This window comes from Denticeps clupeoides, chromosome 16 (assembly GCF_900700375.1).
Source record: "Denticeps clupeoides chromosome 16, fDenClu1.1, whole genome shotgun sequence".
Classification (NCBI taxonomy): domain Eukaryota; kingdom Metazoa; phylum Chordata; class Actinopteri; order Clupeiformes; family Denticipitidae; genus Denticeps; species Denticeps clupeoides.
This window is the reverse complement of record NC_041722.1, coordinates 19348963-19375147: the sequence shown is the minus strand read 5'-3', so window position 1 is coordinate 19375147 and position 26185 is coordinate 19348963. Positions and strand designations below refer to the sequence as shown.

At 45.8% G+C, this 26185-nt stretch overlaps 1 protein-coding gene across 1 annotated transcript in view; it reads left to right on the top strand.

Moving 5' to 3' along the window:
• Window positions 1-22984, top strand: part of cdh11 (cadherin 11, type 2, OB-cadherin (osteoblast)) — a 52551-nt gene extending 29567 nt beyond the window's left edge. Inside the window, exons 2-12 of the mRNA XM_028955728.1 lie at window positions 423-905; window positions 1934-2228; window positions 2752-2871; window positions 3614-3781; window positions 4853-5040; window positions 6840-7093; window positions 7663-7799; window positions 8469-8590; window positions 9336-9453; window positions 20361-20612; window positions 21786-22984. Of these exons, the coding sequence (XP_028811561.1) occupies window positions 678-905; window positions 1934-2228; window positions 2752-2871; window positions 3614-3781; window positions 4853-5040; window positions 6840-7093; window positions 7663-7799; window positions 8469-8590; window positions 9336-9453; window positions 20361-20612; window positions 21786-22279 (2376 nt within the window). The 5' untranslated portion in view covers window positions 423-677 and the 3' untranslated portion in view covers window positions 22280-22984. The remainder of the gene's footprint in view (window positions 1-422; window positions 906-1933; window positions 2229-2751; window positions 2872-3613; window positions 3782-4852; window positions 5041-6839; window positions 7094-7662; window positions 7800-8468; window positions 8591-9335; window positions 9454-20360; window positions 20613-21785) is intronic.
• Window positions 22985-26185: the final 3201 nt, after the last annotated feature.

Here is a 26185-nt window from a genome sequence, read left to right as displayed (position 1 = left end):
GCCAGTCCTGTTCCAAAAATTCCCCTTTTTTGGATTATTTTCTCAAAATATATATATTTCTTGAAATATATATATTTTGAGAGGGCTTCTCTTAGACCTGCAGGACAATTACGAAAGCAGGGGTACATCAGACGTTTCACCGCTCCCTTCCCCGTCGAGTCTTCAAACTCCATGTTCAGTGCAGTGTTTCTGGCGACGGGCTGGAACGCTGGCTTGGAGAACACCAGCAGTGTAATGTCTAATTAAATAAGAGCAAATGGGCTTACAACCCCTGTCGCTTAATTAGTTCAGGGTACACCGCCACAAAATGAATTAATACGTTTAGATTTGAGCAGACTCAATTAAAGTCTGATTGCAGCGTGGGCCACAAACAAGCAGTCCGCCAAAGTCGCCAACTGAGAGCATGTCTGTCTTTATTTCAGAGCTGGAAAGGAAGGGGACGGGGAGAGGAAGACGGGTTGAGACGAGGGGAGCTGGTGATGAGCTACTCTAGAACTGGCCTCGCCCTCTGAGAGCCAGGTCTGCATGTGACCCCAAACCCCACCCCTCGACCTTGACTTTCGACTGTTCCGGCATCCAGCGGAGACGTCTTTCTGGTAGAACCGTCCGCCCAACCGAATCGTACCTGAGGAGGAGAAGGGCAGGAAGGAGTCGAGGGAAGGCTGAGAGCGGCCAGGATGTGGGAGGGACGGGGCCTGTGGGTGTGGCTGCTGTTCCTGTGCGCCGCGCTGGGCGGCGTGTCAGCGGTGATGCAGAAGGCCCACCGGCGCCACCTCTCCCTACATCGGCACCGAGAGCGGGGCAAGGAGGGCCAGGTGCTGCACCGCTCCAAAAGAGGCTGGGTGTGGAACCAGTTCTTCGTCATTGAGGAGTACACGGGACCCGACCCCGTGCTGGTGGGCCGGGTGAGGCTTCAGTTCTTTATTCTCCTCCTCCTTTATTTCCCCGCCCACATTTCCTCCTCCCTCCCCTTCACGTGACTGGCCATTGATGAAAGTCACTGAGGTTTTCATTACCAGCAAAGTCCTTGCAAAATCCTCCATTTGTTCCACAATAGCAATCAGTGGCCCACTTGATTAAAGGTTATAAATTGGATTTCCTTTTTAATAACACAGAGGTCCCTGGTGACTCCGGCTTCTGGGAATGGGCGATTTATGGGCTGACATGATCATAACAAATGAGGACCTACATTTGCCTCTTGCAATTCCATCTGGGCCGAGGCAGTAGTTTTAAAAGATCGGAAGGGAACTTTAAAAGGTTTCAAGCTGTTAGCTGCTTCAATCCATAAAGTGTCTTAATCCATATAAAATATATAAAATAAAATTTTTACGAACATTTTACAAATTTTTTATGAGGCATTAAGGAATTGTTACTATTCTTAAAACTAATATATTAAAATTAACTTATTTATAGAATTCTTTTTGCATACTAAATTATCTTTTTACACAATCAGGCGGCTCCACCTAGTGTCGCATTCTTACATGACATCTTAAATGATCAAATGGCTTTGTAATCTTCCATTCCAGACCTGTATCTTTATTTAATTTGAATTATATTTACTGTCTGTCTGTCTGTTTATTTACAGCTATGTGTTCACTTCCGAAAAGTGCTGATGTTTAATTTGACAGAAAATGCATCAACCCGAAGCTACTTAATATGCATCTCACAATGTCTTCGCTGACCGAAGTAGTCGGAAAATGTGAACAATCGAAGACGAGTGAAATATTTCACAGTCCTTACGTCAGCAGTGGTGTTAGCGGGAGGTCCGTGTGACTTGGAAGTGTGAACTATACAGATTCAGATCTTTGCCAGAATGCAGTGCAGCGATGCTCCTCAAAAGTGTTACGCCGTCCTCACACTCGTGACGGGCGTTCACAGCTCTCTCAATGTGACTTCAGCTCGTGCTGACTTCCGTGTCCCTCTGTCCCCTCAGCTCCACTCCGACGTGGACTCCGGCGACGGGAACATCAAGTACATCCTTTCAGGGGAAGGGGCAGGCACCATTTTCGTCATTGACGACAAGACGGGCAACATCCACGCCACCAAGACCCTGGACAGAGAGGAGCAGGCCCAGTACACGCTGACGGCCCAGGCCGTGGCCCGGGACACCAACAAGCCTTTGGAGCCGCCCTCCGAATTCATTGTCAAGGTCCAGGACATCAATGACAACCCTCCCGAGTTCCTGCACGGGCCCTACTACGCCAGAGTGCCGGAGATGTCCAATGTTGGTGAGCATGGGGCCGTGGGACGTCTCAACTGTCCCCTCACGGGCGCTATCTCCAAACCAAGGACCCCGGGGGCCAGAGGAACAACCAGATCCTCATGCATTATTCAAATGGCGGAAATGTGATCGTGCGGAAATGATTTGTTACAGTCGCCGCTGTTGTTCTGCAGTCAAATGGCCAGCTTGTTTATATTGTGTGTGTGTGTGTGTGTGTGCGTTTGGCCGCAATGCATCATCTGTAGCGCAGCGCTGTCACAAAGGAACAGTCTGTTACCCTTCGGTGACAACCCAAGGTATGCTGCTGGGGACCCGAGGGTTGAACAGATTGGGCCGAATCAATAGCTCTACCCACACAGACGACCATAAATCCCGTTTTTAACCGTATTTTTTAAAATCTCCGCGTAGTTCCTGTAGATCAGATTGCATCAAGGTCCGACTCTGGGCTGCGGCAGAATTCCAGTTCATTAACGAACTTCTATTGTTTAGCAACGCGATTTTTAATCTTGCCACTTGCTCCCTTTCTCCAGGTACGTCTGTGATCACCGTCACAGCGTCAGATGCCGACGACCCCACGTACGGAAACAGCGCCCGGCTGGTGTACAGCATCCTGCAGGGCCAGCCGTACTTCTCGGTGGAGCCGCAGACAGGTACGGGCCTTACTTCTCCCTTTTCCGTGCACGGGCGGGCGCAGGAGTCTCGGGGGTCGGGTCGGATTTCGGTCTGGACGCGGGCAGTTTGATAAGGGTCGCCCCGCGCTGGTTCTGGTCTTCGCCAAGATCTACCAGCAACCAGATTAAGCAGGTAATATCCTGGTCGAAGAAAGAGCCTCCCCGCGGTCTGCTTGTAGGCTCTGAAATGTGTGTGTGTGTGTGTGTGTGTGTGTGTGTGCGTGGCTAATAACCCAGAGCTGGAGGTTTCTCTGGACCCTTTCCAGCACTCACATTTCTCATTCATTTCGGCCTTATCTGCATTTCATGCAAAGACTTGGCTAAATATCACCGGCGAGCGAGCAGCTCAGCGGAACTCTCCGGCAAATCGGCGGGGCCCAGTTAGCTTACAGATGAGAGAGACGCAGGAAGTACACAAGTCTAATCACAATCCCAGCAACCCGCTCAATTTTAATTACCTAAAGGGAAATAAATTAAAGTGGAAACAAAAAAAAAAAAAATCACACGTTCCTTCATCGCTCTTCATCCAGACGCATGAAATTATTTTAAGCAGATTTAGACACTTGATTGAAGTGACACCTGTCACCGTGGCTTTGCCGCTTACGCCTGCCTGTAGGGTGTTAGTGTGAGGTCAGATGTGGGTCTTTTGAGATTTAAAACGAGTTTCTGGATTAATATTTTTTTTAATAAATGTATATATCTATTTTTTTTTATTTTCCAGGGGTAATACGCACAGCCCTGCCCAACATGGACAGAGAGGCAAGACAGGAGTATGACGTGGTCATCCAAGCCAAGGACATGGGGGGACACATGGGTGGTCTGTCCGGGATAACGGAGGTGAAAATCACCCTAACGGACGTCAACGACAACCCTCCCAAATTCCCTCAAAGTGAGTGCGGGACGTTCTGTCTTTCTTAATTTCACAAATTCTCATCATTATTTGCCATATCTTGTCTAGTTTCACCTTATGATGTGACATGGCATTGAATATTCCAGCTACCCTGTGAATTGTGACATTTAATCCACAGCCTTGTTATTACATGACAACCTGCTTGCATGGCCACAGTTACACAAGTCACACGATTCTGAATGTTAACCAGGTTAAATATTGGCTCACTGATTCAGCCAATGAGGGACGATTAACATGCTGATACTCCTTCAGCCCTCTTTTTATTGACCCAATTATATATAAAACTTCCACCTCTGGCAAATCTTTTACTGCCGATCAGTCACAAAAAAATGAGTCCTATGGTGCTGTGTAGTGGTCCAACTTTGAAAGTCATGGAACTTACGGTTTGTAGATTCATTTCTGACTATTTACTGCTGTTCATGGGGGCGAAATGTAAATATCTTTAAAATAAATCTGCAGAAAATGGTGTCTTGGATGGTCTGGGCTGCTCAGGTCTCGCTCTTTTTCCTCTTATTTCAGCAGAAAGGGCTGCTGCGGTGCTTCAGCCACCTGGAATAATAAAAGCTCCTCCCTTCCTGACAGTTTGAGCGCGTTTTTTTTTCTGCTTACTGAGCGCAGTCCGGTTAGTTTTTACTCAGCCGCAAAAAAAAAAAGCGAAATAAAGAGGACTGTCATTCCTCGCCGGGCCTACAAAGCGAAACCACGGCGTGAACACGAACGAAAACATCCTCCCCCTTGTGCTGCTTCGTGGACCCCGGTCCGTCCGCGAGGCCAGTGAAGCGTTGTTTGCCGGGCTGCCGACACTCTCGTTCCCGCGTGGAAAAGCCGCCCGCCACGTGGGAGTTATTTTTGAATGCAGCCGAAGCCCTTGGCCCGGCGGCAGGGCGGAGAGCCATATGGTCCTTCTGCTCTGCCTCGGCCGCGGGCGGGTGTCCGTAACCCCGCGACGCAGACAGATACACACGCAGGAACAGGCCACACACGTGCGGCGCGGCCCGCGGGCGCGGCCCCCGTCACTCCGCGCTCACGTGCCGCGCCTTTCCCTCGCAGGTGTGTACAACATGGCCATCTCCGAGGACAAGGTCCCTGGGGAGGAGGTGGGCCGTCTGAAGGCCAAGGACCTGGACCTGGGGGAGAACGGGCTGGTGGAGTACCGCTTTGTGGAAGGGGACGGGATGGGCGTCCTCGAAATCAGCAAGGACTCCGAGACCCAGGAGGCCGTCATCAAGTTGAAAAGGGTGAGGAGATTTTTTTCGTTTTGTGTGTGTGTGTGTATGTGGGTAATGACTGGGGCGGCGGTGGCCTGGCGGTTAAGGAAGCGGCCCCATAATCAGAAGGTTGCCGGTTTGAATCCCGATCCGCCACCGAGCAAAGCTGCTCCGGGGGCGCCTGTCATGGCTGCCCACTGCTCACCAAGGGTGATGGTTAAATGCAGAGGACAAATTTCTCTATGTGCACCGTTTGCTGAAGTGACAATCACTTCACTTTCGACTCCTCTTCGGTTTTCATATTACATCAGAGATGAGCATTGACTTTCATGATCGGCTCGGGGGGGCTTCAGGGGACCCTTCAACCTGACCCAAGGCCACCTCCTGTCACCTCCTGTCACCGGCCCCGGGAATTTTCAGATGTTACAGCCGTCTGGGCGTTCACACGCTCTTTCAGCGCTCTCTGCAAAACAGCGCCACCTGCTGGTGGATTGGCTCATCTCCGCGCCAACACAAGTGTCCTTGTGTCTCCACTCGACTGTGGTTCCAGGGTCTCTCTGGGAACGGAAAATAAAAATAATAATACTAATAAACCTGTTTACACACCCCGAGTAATCTGGCAGCCGACGTGCATTTCCACCGAAGGATGCCAGGATGACGGCCATCGAGGTGCCGAGAACGAGCGTGTAAACATCCGCCTCGTCCTGGCCCTGAGCGGGATCGGACGTGGGCTGCATGCCGGCGACCCCCCCAATGTGATTACCATAACAGGACGCGGCAACAATGATGATGAAAGCTATCAGTGGCAGATAATGGGACGGCGGTGGAGAGAAGGTGAAAAATTGAATTGTGGAGGAATAATGGCCGGTTGCTTTGGAGGAAGCCTGCCGGTGATTGGTCTGTACGTGTCTGGGCCTGTTTGTATGCACGCTTGTATGTTTGTGTGTGTGTGTGTGTGTGTGTGTGTGTGTGTGTGTATGAAAAAAAATATATATCCAACTCGGCTCGATGTGGCGCAACTTCGCTCAATAACATAATGCCTCCCTGATGCACCACTCGGGAAATCATCACCTTTCGCTCTTCAAAGCGTGCCGAAAATTAAAGGCGAAATTACTGCCGGAACTGCCGGGGTTTTAATCAAGTATTCTGTTTCAACTGCGGGCAGCCCGCGCAGCCTGCATATTAAGAGGGGAGGCCCGGCGTTATTGTGCGCATTACCCGCCGCTGATTACGCTCAGACGGTGAGTTATAAAGGTGGAAAAAGACGGGGCGGTGAGGCGGAGAGGGAGAGAGAGAGGGGAGATGAATGACCGAATCTGGTGTCGAGAACTTCAGAAAACCGTGGAAAAAAAAGGATGTAAATAAATATTTTGAACATGTCTTCCCTCGCACGTCTCATCTGTGCGAGGGGTGTGACGGAGCGGGCGGCTAATCACAGTAGAGGAGCTGCGGTGAAGGTTCCAGGAGGAGAAGGAGGTCGCGCTGAAGTTCATGGTGACTGGGGAGAGTTCCTCATTTCCCTTCGCAACAGCGCCCCCTAGCACGCCTCCCCGTGGAGGGGAAGAAAAGGAAAACGACCCACAACGAGATCCAGATGTCTCGGTCGCATGCTGAATTATGCTCTGTATCCACATGTAATTGTAGACTAACAAATAGCTTTCCTTCTGAACACCTGGGCCTAGTGGCAAGCCGGGACTCTAGATCCATTTCACTATCGAATTGCCTTGCAGCAACATTTTAGTGTGTGTGTGTGTGTGTGTGTGTGTGTTTATATATATATATATTTATATATCAAATAGACTAGCTAACTTTGAGGTCTCGTCTTGCAGACAGTGGACTACGAGACCAAGAAGACCTACACGGTCAAAGTGGAAGCCTCCAACCCCCACGTGGACTCACGTTTTATGGCCTGGGGTCCTTATAAGGATACAGCAACGGTGAAGGTGAATGTGGAAGATGCAGACGAGCCCCCCGTCTTCATGTTGCCCAGCTATACTTTCGAGGTGGATGAAAATGCTCCAAGTGGCACCCCGGTCGGCCGCGTTCATGCCATGGACACCGACACGTCCAACAACCCCGTCAGGTAGTACACTTCCATTCACATTTACATTTACAGCATTTACCAGACGCCCTTATCCAGAGCGACTTACAACCAGTAGTTACAGGGACAGTCCCCCCCTGGAGACACTCAGGGTTTTTAGCCTCTCAAAAAAGAATGTCCTCATATAAGCTCGCTTACATGGTGGCTTTCAGAGTATGCCACCATGTAAGCGATTGGGCATGTGGTACGGATTGGGTACCGACAGGGAGCATAGAAGAATGGCGCCGATATTGCTGCCATCTTGTTTTCTTTATGTTATGTGTTTTAGTGCTTCTCTGACCACTAGAGGGCAAAGCAGGTTTAGATTGAACAGAATCAAAAGCCAAATGTAATGTCCCGATCTATTAAGGCATAGGACACTCACCATCAGAATTTGTGTATTTGCCAGCGCCACCAAGTAAGGGACCTTCCATAAACTAATGTAAGATGTAGAAAATGTTAGGACACAAGTCACATAGACCACAAAATCAAAATTTGTCCCCATCAAAAAAATTTAACCAAGTCAGTACAGTCTGTGCAGTTTTTGTACTGATGTGTCTTTGCCTCTGCAGGTATATGATTCCGCGCTACACAGACCTGGGCCAGTTCTTCACCATCACACCGGAGGACGGTTTCATCAAAACCACTCAGCCGCTGGACCGGGAAAACCAAGCCTGGCACAACATCTCCGTCAGCGCCACGGAGATCGGTTAGGCCCCCTTGTTTTTTTTCCGGACTGGAAATGCGGGGAAAAACAGGCAGGAATTCGCTCCGCTCTGGTCACTCCGCATTCCCTCACCCTCCGTTCTTCCCAAACCCCCCCGCTCTCATGTGGTGGCGCCGACGCCGGGCCGCTCCCGAGCAGACGGCCACAGATTGCGATCCTCGGGGCTAAAGAACGAGTGGCTCGGCGCGGCGCATGCAAATCCCAGAGGGTTATATATTTATTCGCGTGTGATCTCGGCAGGGAGCTCCGAGTGTTCATGTGCGGTCTGAACTGCTCACATCAAGTCTATATTCCCGTCTTCCCTCTCCCCTCAGATAATTTTTGCGAGTTTGATAATTCATGTTGTGCCTCAGATCAGACGCTCGCTTTTGCGATGAATTTGTCTCACTTTTGTCTCCGAGCGAGATCCCAATGCATTTTGTACTCTTGACAAGAACTGTTGCCAGAAACGCAATCGTAGTGAGATTTGACTGGGCTGGATCTCTAGTGGTTTTTTTGGGGGGAATAAGAGCCTCATTATTGACTCTGCTGTTGTTTGTTTTTTTTTTTTTTGCTTTCAGTGGGTTCTTTAATTCTGATAAAGAATTCGGAATTCGGAAACGAATCAGAATTCCGACATCTCTAAAGCTCGGCTTTGTTGGTTTGTTTCAGGCGGCCATCACCAAGACGCCAAAGTTCGCGTCAACATCAAAGTGAAAGACGTGAACGACAACGCCCCGGAATTCGCCACCAACAATGAAGTCCTTGTTTGTGAAAACGTCACCCCCGGCAAAGTAGGTGAACGCGGTCACGCAAAGGAACTAAAAAAAAAAAAATATGATTTCAACGTTTCTCCTTGCCTCCTCTTTCCATAACGCCAGGTTGTTTTCATGTCTGCGGAATAAAATGCCTTCTGGATATTTATTCCCATCACACTTTCGCCATAAAATGTTGAGGTGGAGACTAAGGGAAGGCGAACGAAAGGAAAAATGTTTTACCGCTTCTTTGAAATAAATTGCCCACAAGGTTTACTGCTAAGGCCAAAATGGTTTATTTATGTCGCTGCTGTTCATCTGCTTTTTGTTGTTTACAGCATATATATATATATATGTTTTTTTTTTTACCTGGTTTCCCATGGATCCTTCTGGACTCTGAGCTGAGGCCCTTGAAAAGTTATGGATCATTTGAACATGCAAGGGTCGGGTGTGTGCATGCTTAGGTTCAGATGAAAGTCTTCTTGTTCCCATTTTTTGTCATCGGAGCAGTAATTAACTGTGATCTGCTTCTGAAACCATGCTGAGATTTTGATTCTGAGGGACTCGGGACTGGATAGTCCTTGAAAAGTCCTTGAATTTCATCAGCCAAGAACATGAGGGGACCCAAACTTACCCTCACCCAGCAGACGTTTGGTTGTGGAAGTGTAGCTTTTTTCTGCTAATCAGACACCATTTGTCCTTTGAACCCTTTAACATTTCAGATTAGCTTGTGTGTCTCATATTTTTTTTATAAATTCTGCCTTCTGTGTCCTGTGATCTGCAGCTCATTGAGACGGTCAGCGCCATTGACAAGGACGAGATGGCCCACCAGCAGCACTTCCACTTCAGCCTCGCACCGGAAGCCGCCAAGAACCACAACTTCTCGCTGAAGGACAACCGAGGTGGGTTGGAGCTGTGCGGTCGTGGACAAGTGTTCATTCGACTCAAAGATCTAATCAGTCTGGGCTCTGAACGGCCCGGGCTCTAGCAGAGTTCTGCCGCACCAGATGGGCTCGTCCCCATGCATGCTTCAATAATTTGCACCAAATCCTCTGTGAGGAAGGCAAGGACTAATTTGCGATTATCATATGGTGAACTCAATCCAATGGAGCTGTATTAATTATTATTAATTACCATGGCATCACACCCTCCCCGTTCATCCCCACCCTTATTGTCTGTGGCGCATTTAGACAGGGGAAGGTGTCTAAATAGGCGCGTGTTGTGGCTTCGTCCCTCACAGTGCAGAGAGCTTCCCCTCCACCTGCTGCTGCTGGGGTCTGCAGCGGCGCAGCGCAGCTGGGTGGGAGCATAGGCTGCACCCCGCGGTGCTCAGGCTGGAGATGCCGGGGGCGGGAAAGGTGGAGGGCGGAGCCCCTGTGTCCTCCACTCTGGAGAATCCATTCTATGGAGGTCATGAAAGGGCCCATTAAAGGAAAATGGGTCTGTTTTGTAGGTATTATTGGATTATAAGATCAAACATGAATCGGAAATAAAAAATACGATTTGGTTGTAAGGGGCACAATCTACACACATATAGTTTTTACACTAGACCGTGCCTCTTCTAAGATCAGGGCTCAAAGGAGGAGTAGAAAAGGTTATTTAAAACAGAACATTTATTAAACATGAATTAAGAACTCAGAGCTCGACCCACCCACAAAACCAAAAGAGTCAAAATGTCCATCAATCCCAAAAAGAAAAGATAATCAACGTGGTCCACTAAAAAAACAAAAGAAAATTGTAGAACAAAAACTCAAAAGCATCTACCCGGGTAGTATGATTTTTCCATAAAAAAATGTATGGCGTGATTTCCCGTGCTTATCTGTATCCTGGACGAAGAATGAAGTCCTGGAATGATCCACGTTGCCGACGAGAACTTTCTCTTGCACACGTTCACTTCCACGGCAGTTTTCTCCTGGGCCGCCGTCCTCTTCTACAGCGCGGCCTCTCCACTCAAAATAGTCTCAGTCAAAAAAAATACACAACCTGAAACAAATACTATATTCGGTTTCATCTAACTTTACTTTAAATAAAATAAAAGACTGTTATTTCTTCTTTTAGTTTTATTTTCTAAAGTTTCTATATCCAGTGTGCTAACACGCTGCCGATCTCGTTCACCTTCTCTCGTTCTCTCCCTCGTCTGTTCTTTTCTCGGCCGCGTCACACTGCCCCCTGCAGGGTGGGCATCTCAACAACCATGACATTAGGTTTCGATTCAAACAACAAGTAGTTAGGATAAAACCAACCTTTTCTTCATGTCTACTTTAAGTGGGTTACATCCTCCCCCCCTTAACCTGCATGCATCCTTGCATGTTGCACCCTACACTACTTCAGATGCTAGGGGTTCTAATTGACCTATGTAAGGCATAGAATCAAATGTTTGGGAGAGGGCCTGATCTAACCCTGCTAATATTGAGTGCATAACCATGACTAGGGGGTTCCCTAAGGTTGGATAGGTTAGCCTTTTTGGAGCAGTTTTGTCTCTGACAGATCTTCTTATTGGCACCTGTGTCTCAGGGGCAATGTCAACGCTTTCTGACTCATTCTGTTCTTGCACATCTCCAGCCCCCTCAATCAATTCAGAGTCAGGTTGTCTCCCATTTCTTGGATCACGATCCTTACTGAGATCCATGGTCGGAGAATCAAGAAGATCCTGGGTGGCTGTTTCGATCTTGTTTGGCTCTGGCACAGGCGAGCAAAAAACAGGAACTGCCTCACTACCTTTGTCAACATTTATATTTACAGCCTTAAACGTAGCAGCTGCAGGGTTCAATGTAGACACATCAAGGCTCACATTTGTTTCCTGATTGTCAAGGAGTTCACTATTGTCCTCAATGTGCTCTCCAAGTTGAGGTGTTTCCTCTTGTCTTTGATTGTCGCTAGCCAGCACATTTCTCCTAAATGTTGAATGCTCATCAAAAAGTGAATAGTACTCATCCTCATCTTCCACTTCAGACAGTTCTTCGTTGTCCTCAGCTCTCTCAGGTTCTGAGTGAGACGGTTTCTTGGGTCTTTGTTTGGACCTCAACTTGGGTTGAATATCTTTTACAGCGGAAGGAAGAAAACCACATGGCAAAAGCAGGTCTCTGTGCAGAACTCTTTCTGGTCCATCTGTGGAATCAGGGACAACAACATAGACAGGGGAGTCTTGAAACTGTTTAACAACAACGTATATTGTCTCACTCCAACGGTCAGCTATTTTGTGTTTCCCTCTGATGCCGACGTTCCGTACCAAGACCTTGTCTCCTGCTGCCAGGGTGGACTCTCTCACTTTACTGTCGAACCTTTGTTTGTTCTGCAAAGCATTCTTTAAACTATTCTCAGTGGCTAATCGATAGCTTTCTGTCAAATGCTCAGTCAATCTTTTGACATACTCTGAGTGAGATAGCTTACTGTTCCTTTCAGGGTCCAGTCCAAATGCTATGTCGAGTGGGAGTCTTGGTTGGCGACCAAACATCAGCTGATATGGTGAAAATCCTGTGGTGGCATTCTTTGTGCAGTTGTATGCATGAACAAGAGGTTGAACAAAATCTCTCCATCTTACTTTATCTCCCTCTTCTAGTGTTCCGAGCATCTCCAGAAGCGTTCTGTTGAATCGCTCCACTGGGTTTCCACGTGGGTGGTAAGGTGTCGTCCTTGTTTTCTTTATGCCAAGTAATGCACAAAGGTCTTTGATCAGTGCTGATTCAAAATCACGACCTTGATCACTGTGCAATCTCTGTGGAAATCCATAGTGGATGAAAAAATTACTCCATAGAGCCTTTGCTACAGTTTTAGACTTTTGGTCTACTGTCGGTACTGCCACTGCATATTTGGTAAAATGATCTGTTATTACCAAGATGTTCTTAGTGCCCTTTCCGTCAGGTTCCAGAGAAAGGTAGTCCATGCACACCAGCTCCAAGGGACGGCTGGTTTTTATATTCACGAGAGGAGCACTTCTCTCAGTTTGTGCTTTCCTCCGGATACACCTCTCACATGTTCTGACCTTTTCGCTGACATCCATGGCCATGCGTGGCCAATAGAATCGAGCACGGACCAAGTCCAGTGTCCTATCGATGCCCAAATGTCCAACGGCATCATGAAGATTCTCCAATGCAGTCTTCCTGTATTTCATTGGAAGGACTAGTTGATGGAAAGGCTGACCTTGGCTTATACGTTTTCGGTACAAGACCCCATTTGAAAAGATTAACTGATCCATTACTCTCAACATCAGCTGAACTTCTCTATCTTCCTGGCACCTTAACCTGTATGTGAGTCGCTTCCCTGCCTTCAAAATGTCTATTATTCTACTGATGGTTGGATCCTGGTGTTGCTCTTTTACCCAATCTTCAAGTGATAATTGCGGCAATGTACTTGACCCAAGGATATCACTTTGACAGAACTCTGCAGGAATTGCAGAGGCCTCAATTGACAGACATTCAACTAGTACCGGTATGTGGGTTGTGTCTGATCCTGTTCTTGATGCTGAATTACACTGATGTCTCTGACACACCGCTTTCACTGCTTCATGCGGGAAGTGGGCTTCGCTGTTGTCTCTCAAAAACTGAGCAATAAATTGCTGAATGCGACTCTCCTCATCCTGAGAGAAATGATCAGGTTGGTGCTGGTCACTGGGGTGTGGACGCCTTGAAAGACCATCTGCATCCTGATTCTTCTTCCCAGCTCTATATTGGATGTTAAAGTCAAAGCTCGAAAGAGATGCAAGCCAACGATGACCTGCTGCGTCAAGTTTAGCAGAGTTCAATACGTATGTCAATGGGTTATTGTCCGTAACTACTGTAAATCTCACTCCATATAGGTAGTCAAAAAACTTTTCTGTGACCGCCCATTTTAAAGAGAGAAATTCCAGCTTGTGTGCGGGATATCGTCGTTCACATTGACTAAGTCCCCGGCTTGCATAAGCTATGACCCTCAATCTGCCTTCCTGTTCTTGATATAAAGCAGCACCCAAGCCTTGAGTGCTTGCATCTGTGTGTACAACATAAGGCTTTTTGGGATCTGCAAACCCAAGGATCGGAGCCGTTGTGAGCTTGTGAATGAGAGTCTTAAAGGCTTCTTCACAGACTGACGTCCATTTTTCATCAAAAGGTTTCTTAAAGATCACACTCATCGGATGGGTTGAGTTCTTCTGGAAAAGGACTGTTTTTCTCTTTGGGGAAAGGTACCCAGCTGTCAAGTCATTAAGAGGTCTTGCAATTTTGGAGTAGTCCTTTATGAATCTCCGGTAATAACCTGCAAATCCAAGAAAAGACTTCAGTTCTTTAATGTTGTTAGGCCTTGGCCATGTTGTCAAAGCAGCAGTCTTGGCTGGGTCGGTCTCCACCCCCTTTGCAGATACCACATGCCCGAGGTATTTGACGGATGTTCTAAAAAATTGACACTTTTCGGGTGAAAGTTTTAAGCCAAAATCTTTCAATCTATGGAGAACACGGAGTAGTCGGTCCTCATGTTCTTCAAGTGTAGCTGAGAATACAATGACATCGTCTAGAAAGACCATAACTTCTCCTAAATTCATCCCTCCCATGCATTTTTCCATTACTCTCTGGAAAGTACTGGGTGCGTTGGTGACTCCCTGTGGCATTCGGTTAAATTCCCAGAACCCTAAAGGTGTCACAAATGCAGTCTTATGTTTATCTTCCTCCTCCATTTCTACTTGATAATAGCCTGACTTGAGATCCATAATGGAGAACCACTTTGACCCTGCTAAGACTGAAAAAGCTTCTTCTATGTTTGGCAAAGCATACGCATCCTTGATGGTCTGTCTGTTCAGTTTACGGTAGTCTACACATAGCCTGATGTCACCGTTCTTTTTCTTAACTACAACAATTGGAGAAGCAAAAGGACTTTCCGATTCACGTATGATGCCAGCATCGTGAAGTTCCTTCAGATGACACCTGACAGCCTCAAAATCAGAAGGATGAATTGGTCTGGGTCTCTGTTTAAATGGAGATGGGTCAGTCAAGCGTATTCTGTGTTTTATCTCGGCTGTATGACCAAAGTCAAGATCACCAGATGCAAAAACCTCTGGCAGTGAATTCAATTTCTCCGTAATTCTCTGCTTCCATGTTTCAGATAACGGAGAGTCCCCAAAATCAAAAGTGAAACTACCCAGATCTGACACATGCACAGCGTTGCATGATGTACCACATGGAGACTGGACAGACGCACCCTTTTTGACATGGGCATCAGGAGAAGACAAGGGTGAAACAGCCTTAGGAAAAGAAAGGCTGGCAATGCTAAGACCTCCTGATATTCTGATATCATGTGAAGTTTCGTTCTTAACCAAAACAGGTACTTTTAAAGAAGAAGAAGATGTGGGGCTTGTCATGACATAGCTACAGAACAAGAGACCAGGTGGTAAGTTTGACTGAGGGGGCTCCACTAAGAGAGTCCCATCGGCTACTACTGGGATATGTTTAGCATATCCTTTCAAAGCTACTCTTTCCCCAGCAGGAACAACAAAACTCTTCTTGTTCTGGAGCTTCACAGTGGCCACCCAACCTTTTTGTTGGTTTACTTTGAATCTGTTATACAAGTGTCTCACCAATGGAGAGCGGCAACTGTCTTTGATCACATGTTTCCCATTCCCATTCTGGATCAATGTGCACTGTTCATACAAGAGATCTAAAGTATTTGTGCCTATCAACAAGGGAACATGCACATTAGTTCTGTGATCTGGCACGACAAGTGCAAGAGTGTGGATCTTTACAGGTTTCCCCATGATAGCTTTTGGGAAATCTATGCTGACCTGGATATAACCCAAATAGGGCACTTCCTGACCACCTGCACCTTCTATGTCTAATAAATCTTGAATTGGGGAAATATGCTGGTGTGGTAGGCAACGTTCATGAAAAGATTTGGAAATTGTGGTAACCTGTGAACCTGAATCTAGAAGGCTTTCACACTGGACTCCTTCAATGGTAACAACTGAAGTACATTTTGGCCCTACTAAACCCTTTGGAAAAGTACCCTCTACTGGCTGAACTTGAGAATGAGTCACGCATTTGACAGTTTCAGTCCTTTGGTTCTGGGAAGGACATCTTGGTTTCCTTTGGGTCACAGTAAGTCCCTCTACTGCAACCCCACCCAGTTTAAATGTGCATACTGGGATTGCCATTTGTCTTGTTTGGTTTTCAGTTCCTTATATTTCTGGTCCACCAAGGGCTTATTTGGAGGATTTGAACATTGTCTGGCTAAATGGCCATCATCTCCACATTTAAAACAGAACCAAGCTTTTGGCATGGGTTTCGGTTCTGTTTGTTGAACTTGAACTTCAGCTACTTTAGCTGATGGGGTTTCCTGAGCAGGAGTGTGGTGTTTCTTGACATAGTTCTGCGTTCTTTGTTCTCTTTTGTTGGTGAGCTGGACTTTTAATTCTGCAACTTGTTTACGCAGAGCCTCAGTTTCTGTAATGTATGCCTGGAGAACATTTGCATTTGCATCATGAGAAGAAGGTGGATCATTCAAGAGTTGCATGTTCATAGAAGATTTGATCTTTGTATTGCTGAAATGACGTTGCATGCGATCCTGCTTTGTAGCTCTCCTGTCTTCTTCTGTTCGAAGCTGCAGTAGGAAGTCAGAAAAATCAGGCGCTTCTGTTTTACACCCCAACTGCAATGTCAGAATAAGGGACTGATCCCAGCACCCTCGCTGAAATTGACGCATTAATTGTCTGTTGGCATCTGCTTTGGCAATTCCACCCCTCCGTATAGCTGTGGAAATTAGCACTTGCAGCCGCTGCAAGTATTCCGAGGCTCTTTCTCCTGTGTTCTGATGAGTGCTAAGGAACTTTGCAAAAATCTCTTCCCCATCTTCTACTAATCCATATGCTGATTCAAGGAGTTTCACATAATCGCATGGAGCTGCATCTGGGCCTAGTTGTCTAATTAAGTCAGATGCTGGAGGAAGAAGGCTTTCTAAAATTTTACGGCGCTGCATGTCGACAGGGGTTTTATCTTGAACCATAAGTTCCACATGAAGTGACCATGTCTGAAAATCAGCCTCACCTGGGGGCTTAGGAAATTTTCCTGAAAAAGGACGAAGACGTTTGGATGCCTGGTTTGAAGCATTTGTGTTATCATTCCTTATGACATGCTCCACAATGATCTTCTGAACATCGGGTGGATTTAGAATGTCACTGCTTGGTTGGCTAACTCCTACTGGATTGGACATTAGCTGTAACGGTGTTTGATTTGCACTCCTACGGGAAGGCCTTTGAGCTAGGTGGGACTTATCGCATCGCTTATAAATTAAAGGGGTCCTATCATCATCAGAATCAGTTTCATTAGCAGAGGTTGAGCTGTCACTGGAGTTTGAAAGGTCTGGTCTTGCTGAGGGTGTGGATGTTTTAAGACTAGAGGTCCCTCTATATGCTCTATCCACACGCCACATAACGTCAGGGTCATTTGCACTAGGAAGATATAGTGGTACATTGGGAACCAAGTTTTTGACAGATTCCTCAGACTCAAATTCTACCAGAGCTTTAACACCATTCTCTTGACCGGTCTGTCTAATCCTAAGAAGCTTGTTCACAGCCCCATAAGATGAGCAGAATTTTGTAATTTGTTCATCAGTATCAAATGATGTAATGCCTTCAACATAAATAGCGTTCTTTAAATTTACACCATAAGTATGTACAGAATCCATGGCTACTCTCAATGAAATACCAATAAAACTTAGTAAATGCAATGGAAAAAAAATATTGTCTCTAAAAATGCTGTCTCTCAGTTAAATTAACAAGCAGTGTAACAATGTTTTAAATAACCCGCTACTCCTCCTGGCTGGCTCGCCAAATTATGTAAGGGGCACAATCTACACACATATAGTTTTTACACTAGACCGTGCCTCTTCTAAGATCAGGGCTCAAAGGAGGAGTAGAAAAGGTTATTTAAAACAGAACATTTATTAAACATGAATTAAGAACTCAGAGCTCGACCCACCCACAAAACCAAAAGAGTCAAAATGTCCATCAATCCCAAAAAGAAAAGATAATCAACGTGGTCCACTAAAAAAACAAAAGAAAATTGTAGAACAAAAACTCAAAAGCATCTACCCGGGTAGTATGATTTTTCCATAAAAAAATGTATGGCGTGATTTCCCGTGCTTATCTGTATCCTGGACGAAGAATGAAGTCCTGGAATGATCCACGTTGCCGACGAGAACTTTCTCTTGCACACGTTCACTTCCACGGCAGTTTTCTCCTGGGCCGCCGTCCTCTTCTACAGCGCGGCCTCTCCACTCAAAATAGTCTCAGTCAAAAAAATACACAACCTGAAACAAATACTATATTCGGTTTCATCTAACTTTACTTTAAATAAAATAAAAGACTGTTATTTCTTCTTTTAGTTTTATTTTCTAAAGTTTCTATATCCAGTGTGCTAACACGCTGCCGATCTCGTTCACCTTCTCTCGTTCTCTCCCTCGTCTGTTCTTTTCTCGGCCGCGTCACACTGCCCCCTGCAGGGTGGGCATCTCAACAACCATGACATTAGGTTTCGATTCAAACAACAAGTAGTTAGGATAAAACCAACCTTTTCTTCATGTCTACTTTAAGTGGGTTACATGGTCATCTGCTCTTTACTGCAGTTTTGGTGGGATAGGATTTCAGCTTAAAAACACAAATGCTACTGATCCATTTGCATTTTATATTTATCAGATGCCCTTATCCAGAGCGCCTTATAATCAGTAGCTATGGGGACAGTCCCTCTGGAGACACTCAGGGTTTAGTGTCTTGTTCAGGGACGCAATGGTAGTATGTTCAATTTGAACCTGGGTCTTCTGGTTTATGGGCGAGTTTCTTACCTGCTAGGCTACTACCACCCTATCCATAGGGAATCAAGGTAAGATTGATTATCAGCTGCGATCAATCAGTACAATTGTCATTTGATGTCTCTAAATTCTATAAACATGTAGCGTGTGGGAAGACCTGCATGTGATGCATAAGAGCTCCACAGATATTGAGTGATTAGGGACACTGCATGGAGCAATGTATTCATTTTCTAGCACATAAAATAGATTTTATGGGTTAATGTTGTAATGCCAGTTAACTTAATTGAAAAAATAAATGTGAAATATAGGCAAATATTGCCTATATTTAGGAAATTATTATAGTCGGAAACACCATCACCATTGACAACATGCTGTCCCCCATGAGGTCATGATCATGTGGGTGGTAGTAGCCTAGTGAGTGACACACTTGCCTATGAAGACCCAGGTTCAAACCCCACTTACTACAATTGTGTCCCTGAGCAAGACACTTAACCCTGAGTGTCTCCAGGAGGATTGTCCCTGTAAATACTGAATGTAAGGATCTCTGGATAAGGGCGCCTGATAAATGCCATAAATAAATGATCAGCATTAGCAACATGTTGTCTGGTGCTGTTAACTTCTACGTCTTCTGTTCCTTCTCCAAATTCCTCTTTAAAGTGATATTTTACGGATTTTCAAAGATAAACCCCTCTCGTCCTTCCCAGGGTCATGGCGAGGTGTCTACCGAGAGTGCTGGCAGCCAGAGTGATGGCCCGCTCCCCATTTGGTCTGTTTTAATGGAAAAGGAAATGAGGGTTTTTTTTTTTTCTTTTCTTTTAAGCGGCCATTTTCAAAAGCCAACAATATGCGGGAGACAGATTAGACCCCTCTGATTTGTGGGTCCTTTCAAAAATGGACACAGATTTCAACCCCCCTTCCCCTTCCCCTTGCGTGCATTTATCTCATAACATAGCAGCTCACACATATCTCCGTATCTGCCAGTGCTGCTCTCAACCCAGAAGGGCCTTCTAGCGTCCGGCTACACTGGGTGACGCGATGTCCGTCAAAGCGTCATTTTCAGTCGCTGTGTCATTGTTATAGGGGATGAGAATGATCCAGCATGCTCCCAGTTCTCCTACTTGACCTTCGAGCCAGAAAAGATATCATGTGTGTCAGCAGCAACAGTAATACGGAGAGTTACGGCTGATATTTATCTCGGATCTGTAATTTGAAACAATGCATTATCAAATTTGGATTGAATACGCACTGTTATTATATTTGCTCTTTATAAACGCGAATCAACTACTTGTGTAAATGTTAGATACGTAATGCCATTTTGTACCGGTGCTGTGACCATTAACCTAGTTCTGGCTGGCCTTATTATAGCCAATTGTGGATTAAAAGTGGCTAATTAATACGAAATCCCAGACATGAACCAGGTAGAATCGATATTTATTTAAACAGAATGGCATTTCAAATTAAAAAGAAGGGGAGCAGGTCGGATATTAGACTAAGTGATACGTTGCTGTGATCGTCTAGATGGAATATGATGCAGAATTATAATGGATAGCGCCGCGTTGATGGAGTCCATCTCAAGCGTCATGATATCTGGGCGCCGTTGCCGTATCATTAATGGCCCCGCCCTGGCTGAAGCCGAAGACACCAGGCGCCAGGGGAAGAGAAAATTACACAGCCACAGGCCCCTAAATGAACTCACTCCATCTCTGCTCGCGGTGTGTGCCCTTCGCAGCCTTCCGAGTTAAGGGAGCGGCGCTTGGCGCGGCTCCAACCTCTCCCGGCCTCAAATAGAAACCAATGGCGCCCGGCTCGCCGCGCTCGGGCTTTGATTACACCTCCAGAGCTGATGTATGTTCACAACATTGCACGTGGATTTAATATTGAGAGGTCCTCGCCTCATCGCTCCCGCCGCGGGACAGGATGTGGGGCGAGCCCGAGGAGCCCTGGTCCCGGAGCCACAGCCTTTTAACTCGCCGAGACTCTTTTGATTCGTCCTGTCCTGTCCCATCCCCTCACCTCCCCCCTGCCTCCTTTTGTCTTTGAACAGACAGCACAGCCAGCGTCTATGTGACACGTAAAGGCTTCAATCGGATGACTCAGTCCATTTACATGCTGCCCATCGAGATCAACGACAACGGCTCGCCGCCCATGAGCAGCACCAACACCCTGACCATCCGCGTGTGCAGCTGTGACAGCAAGGACACCATCCTGTCCTGCAACGTGGAGCCCTTCGTGCTGCCCGCGGGCCTCAGCACCGGGGCCCTCATCGCCATCCTGGCCTGCATTGTTATTCTGCTCGGTAAGGACCTGGTTCGTGTGAATAGCTAGCCAGATAGATCGATGGATGGACGAATTATACACAGTACAGGCCAAAAGTTTGGACACACCTTCTCATTCAACGTGTTTTATTAATTTTCATGACCATTTACGTTGGTAGATTCTCACTGAAGGCATCAGAACTATGAATGAACACACGTGGAGTTATGTACTTAACAAAAAAGGTGAAATAAGTGAAAACATGTTTTATATTCTAGTTTCTTTGCTCTGATTACTGCTTTACACACTCTTGGCATTCTCTCGATGAGCTTCAAGAGGTCGTCACCTGAAATGCTTCTCCAACAGTCTTGAAGGAGTTCCCAGAGGTGTTTAGCACTTGTTGGTCCAGCTCACCCCAAACCATCTGGACTGGGTTCAGGTCCGGTGACTGTGGAGTTCAGGTCTCCACTTTTTGTTAAGTACAGAACTCCACATGTGTTCATTCATAGTTTTGATGCCTTCAGTGAGAATCTACCAACGTAAATGGTCATGAAAATAAAGAAAACACGTTGAATGAGAAGGTGTGTCTGAACTTTTGGCCTGTACTGTGTGTGTGTGTGTGTGTGTGTGTGTGTGTGTGTGTTTATTTACATTATTTGTTGACCTTATTGTCCACTAGTTCATATTTCATAGCATATTACTCACTGAGTTCAATCTGCTTTTCATGTACATTTATATATGTTAACTCTTTTCCTTGTGATGTGTTTTGGGGAGATTTACCTTGCAAAAAAACAAAGCTTTTAAAAAACATGGTCTCAAAATAAAGATTCCACTGTGAAAACCCAACATTTCGAAAATGTGATGACATTAGCAAGATTCACACAATAAATTGCCTTGTCATTTCAACACTGGTTTAGCATAAAATAATAATTTTTGTGATTTTTTTTTTTTTTGTATACACTCTTTGAAATATTTACTTAACACCGAGCATCTCAACCCAACGCTGTTGCTGAGACAGTTTTAGTATTTATTCATGCTTGACAATTTTCTTTTTTAATTATTCACATGCCTAGCGCAGTAATTACGTGCCTCGGATTTAACACTGTTTAATAAGTTGCTAGATGGGAGAATGTCTTGTTAACTTGCTCTTATACGAAATATTGCATGTGAAGCTCGTTCAGTTCTTGTTGTGACTGAATATTTCCCCCCTCCACAGCGATTGTGGTTCTGTTCGTGGCCTTGCGGAGACAAAAGAAGGAGCCGCTCATTGTGTTTGAGGAGGAGGACATCCGCGAGAACATCATCACGTACGACGACGAGGGCGGCGGGGAGGAGGACACAGAGGCCTTCGACATCGCCACCCTGCAGAACCCCGACGGGGCCAACGGCTTCCTGCCGCGCAAGGACATCAAGCCCGAGCTGCAGTTCCCGCTGCGTCCGGGCCTGCGGCCGGTGGCCAACAGCGTGGACGTGGACGACTTCATCAAGACGCGCATCTCGGACGCGGACAACGACCCCACGGCGCCCCCTTATGACTCCATTCAGATCTACGGCTACGAGGGCCGCGGGTCCATCGCCGGGTCGCTCAGCTCCCTGGAGTCAGTGACCACAGATTCGGACCTGGATTACGACTACCTCCAAAGCTGGGGGCCGCGCTTTAGAAAGCTCGCCGACCTTTACGGCACCAAAGACGCAGACGACAACTCTTAACGTCCACCCATTACTGTCCCCGCGACCCCCTCACCGCGCACCCTTCCTCCCCGCCTCCACTGTGTGTAGTGTGTCAAGTTTACTATAAGTATACCACAACACATCTATTTATAGTAAACTTTAGTTTGTTTCGAGTATACGCGCAGTATACTTCATCCCTGCCAGGGGCTGGACGGAGGGCGCTGTGACCACGAGTTGCGGGGTAATTAGAAGTAGAGTAAAAAAAAAAAAGGCCCGTGTGGGATGTACCGCGCGTGCGTGGAGACTCGGACATGAGTGAGGATGTGCTGACGGACGGGAACAAGCACCACTACGTTTTACTTTGTTGTCTTGTAGGTTACGACAGGTCAGGAGCGGGATGTAGGTCACAGAGAGACATGGGATTGTTCATACTGTGAATGAGCTCACGAACAAAAAAAAAAAAAAAAAAAGAGAGAGCGAGAGAGAGAGAGAGAAAAAACAGATGCCTTATTAACAAAACCATGGGGAAAATATACAAAAAAAAAAAAGAAATAAAAATAATAACAATAATAAACAGGAAAAAACCGAGACCGGCCTCTTCTGTAGCGACTCCATGACTCGCGAGGAGCTCTCCCCTTTCATTATTCCACATTTTTTATTTTATTTTTTAATAAGAGACCAGACGCAGGTGGACACAGAAGACCACAACTCCGAATATGGATGAATATGGTTGCCCCCTCACGATCAATCACAGAGGAAGACGAGTGAGCTCAAAACCGCCTTAAAACTACAGACACTCTTAAAACGCAGTGCATTTTTTTTGTAACTTGAAAATTATATCCTAAAGCAAGCTCAAATCCATATAGCGTATGTACAGTGCAATGTGCAAATATGTCTCTTGAGGATCAAACTTGCGCCTATTGGTTCATGTCAGTTCTTTTTCTTTAATTATAATTTCAGTTATAATTTCTTTTTATTATCATTTATTATTTGCGATTCTGTTTATTTTCTCGTTTTCCTTTTTTTTTGTCATATGTAACTCTCCTTTGTGAGGAAATAGCAATCTGTGCTGTCGCAGTGAAAAAGGAAAAAAGAAGAAAAAAGAAAACAACAAAAAAAAAGCTAATTTCTATGTCAATTTTATGGTAACTATTTGTACAATTTTAAAAGTTCTTATTTTAGTATACATACAGAAAACCAGTATTTCAACATGTAAGAAAATGTTACAGCATCACACTTATATTTTATGAACATTGTACTGTTGCTTTATTATGTGCTTCAATCTAAGAAGCGGACAAACTTTGAAATAAATGCTCTTTTTATAAAATGATGAGTGGCGTTGCAGGATCTGATATGTCTTTTTTTAGTGGTGATACAGCAGCATCATAATGTGCGCCAGAGGAAAAGTGCGTCTTATCCACAATGCTTGCTAGTTCTACTGTTAAGGGTAAGTTTGACATTTTTGAAAAAGTGAAATACCCTGATGAAGAAAAGTTTAAAGGAAGGAAGTTGTGATCTCTCTGCTTCAGACAACAGCTCTAAATATCTTCTGCATATTCAGTGTGTGCCCATAATGATTAATTTATAGCCTGCACACATACATCCTGCACCAAGTTCTCAAATTACTTTGGTGCCAGTAGAAGCAGTTACAGTGGCACAGTTAGTGCTCACATAAATTCCTTTAAATCTGGCCGGGAATCTTTGATTCTTCGTAGTGTTTGCTGTTTTGTCTGGATTACAGAGAAGGAGGTGGTAGGACCTGGTCTTTTCGTTTTTTCTGTATTCTGTCTGGTCGAAAGATATTTGCTCTCTGCTGAATGTAACTGTTGAAAACTGCAAATTTGGAAGAGACAGCAGGTGAATGGTTACCGAAAGATACTTTTCTCCAGCAGTTGACCCATGTAAATGGTACAAATTTCATAGAAACGCAGGTTGAACATTTGCCAACCTGCCTCTCAAATCCACAAGGATTTTTGGAAATTTATCAGCAAGACTGAACTCAGAAAGGGTCCAAAGAACTTTTTTTGCCAAATGGTTTCTTTTAGCAAACTAATGAAAGAGCATGTGTGTCCAAAATTAATTTCCCAAGGGCCAAATTAAGAATTTTTTATTCTAAAGGTTCACACTTTTACACTTCATATAAGAAGTTAGAATCTAGAGAAGAAAGTGAACACAGCAGCACAGCACATGGTGCACATGGTGAAATTTGTCCTCTGCATTTAACCCATCACCTTTGGTGAGCAGTGGGCAGCCATGACAGGCGCCTGGGGAGCAGTGTGTGGGCACGGTGCTTTGCTCAGTGGCACCTCGGCGGAATGGGATTCGAACCGGCAACCTTCTGATTACGGGGCCGCTTCCTTAACCGCTAGGCCACCACTGCTCTACATGATTGCCAAAGCATGTGTAGATTGATAATTTCTTAAACAATATCATTGTTCATTATCCAGTTTTCTAATTTGACCACAGATCTATATTGCATAGACATATCACTTTTATTTGCATCATTTTGCAGAACACAAATTATTTACACTGGTCAATAATATTTTAGATTATGCTAATCTGTAACAATCAACTGTATTGTAAATTTATATGCATGATTTTTTTGGTCTCTGTGGTTAAGGTTTTGTTGGAATTGGAGATGCTGCAGTTGGCAGAGCTTCTTTTGTCCTTTCCGCATTACAATATTGGACTGGAGCGAGATTGTTTTTGACCCGTTACAGGTCTTTTTTTTTTTTAAAGCGCAGAACATGGGTTGTAATATGCAGACAGCAGCAGTGTGCATTTCATCAGGACTGTATTGTTGTTTGTCATTTTATCCGCTAAGATGCGGAGCGTTCTTGCTGTGTCAGGAGGCCTGATAACACGGATAATCTGAAAGAACAAGCATTGGCAATGTTAGGGCTGGGGGGGGGGCTGGTATGTTTGCCAATCAGCAACCTCTGCGGCGGAATTAAAATGTTTTTTTTTTCTTCCAGTGCTCACATGCACACCACTGACTTTCTTGCCCTTAATCCCTCAAAGAACTGCTGCATTTCAAGGAAATTCCCCCCTTTATAAAACACACAAGAATCCATGTTTGGAAATTGCCCCTCCCTGTTGTGTAGAACTGTGTCTGTGAAGCTGGCCTGTTCACAGATGATCCATCACGGCTGATATTTTAACATTGACGTAATGTAAATAATCCTGGTTTATTTACAGTGTAGACTGAACTGTGGGACTTTTTCTTTCCTTTTTGCATCGTTGCAGCTGCCCCACCTCCAACCTCACCATAATCAGCATGACAATGGTACACAGTGACATGATGGCAAGCGACAAATCTCGTGGATCATTTCAAAATGGCTCCATGCTTCTGACCAAAGGCACAAAAGAATTTAGCAGAAATAAAGACCAGCTACAGACTCCTATGAGATCTTGGTTGGGCTGGATTTGCGCTTTTAGCACTGAAAGGTCTCCCTTTTGGGTGGCACATGTCAGAGCTTGATGTATGAGTGGCATGAAAACAACCGCAGGAAGAGCCATGATGGATTAGACCGTGGTCTGCGGATCAGGTGTCAGGGATCAGAGTGGCCGGACGGTAAACAGCAGCCTTTACTCAACGCTGCCCATCACAAGGTCTCCGCGGGTCCCGGCCGTCACCTCCAGCCTCTGCCTCTCGGCAGGGCGTCGGAGCTCCCCCGGCTGGACCCCTATCCAGTTAGGCAGGCCTGAGGTGATTATCCTGCCCCCTTCTCCAGTCCCAGCAGTGCCATGGGCTGAGGTGGCACGTCTGACCTCTGTCTCTCCTCCACGAGTCACAAAGTAGGGAGACAATGCACTCCAGCAGGCAGCGGGCCTGTCTCTTATCTCCCGAATCCATAAAAAAGTGTCAGATTCTACCCCAGGAACCATGAATCAATAGTTCCTTCCTGACACGGGCGCTGCAAACATTAAATGTGAGGCCGAGGC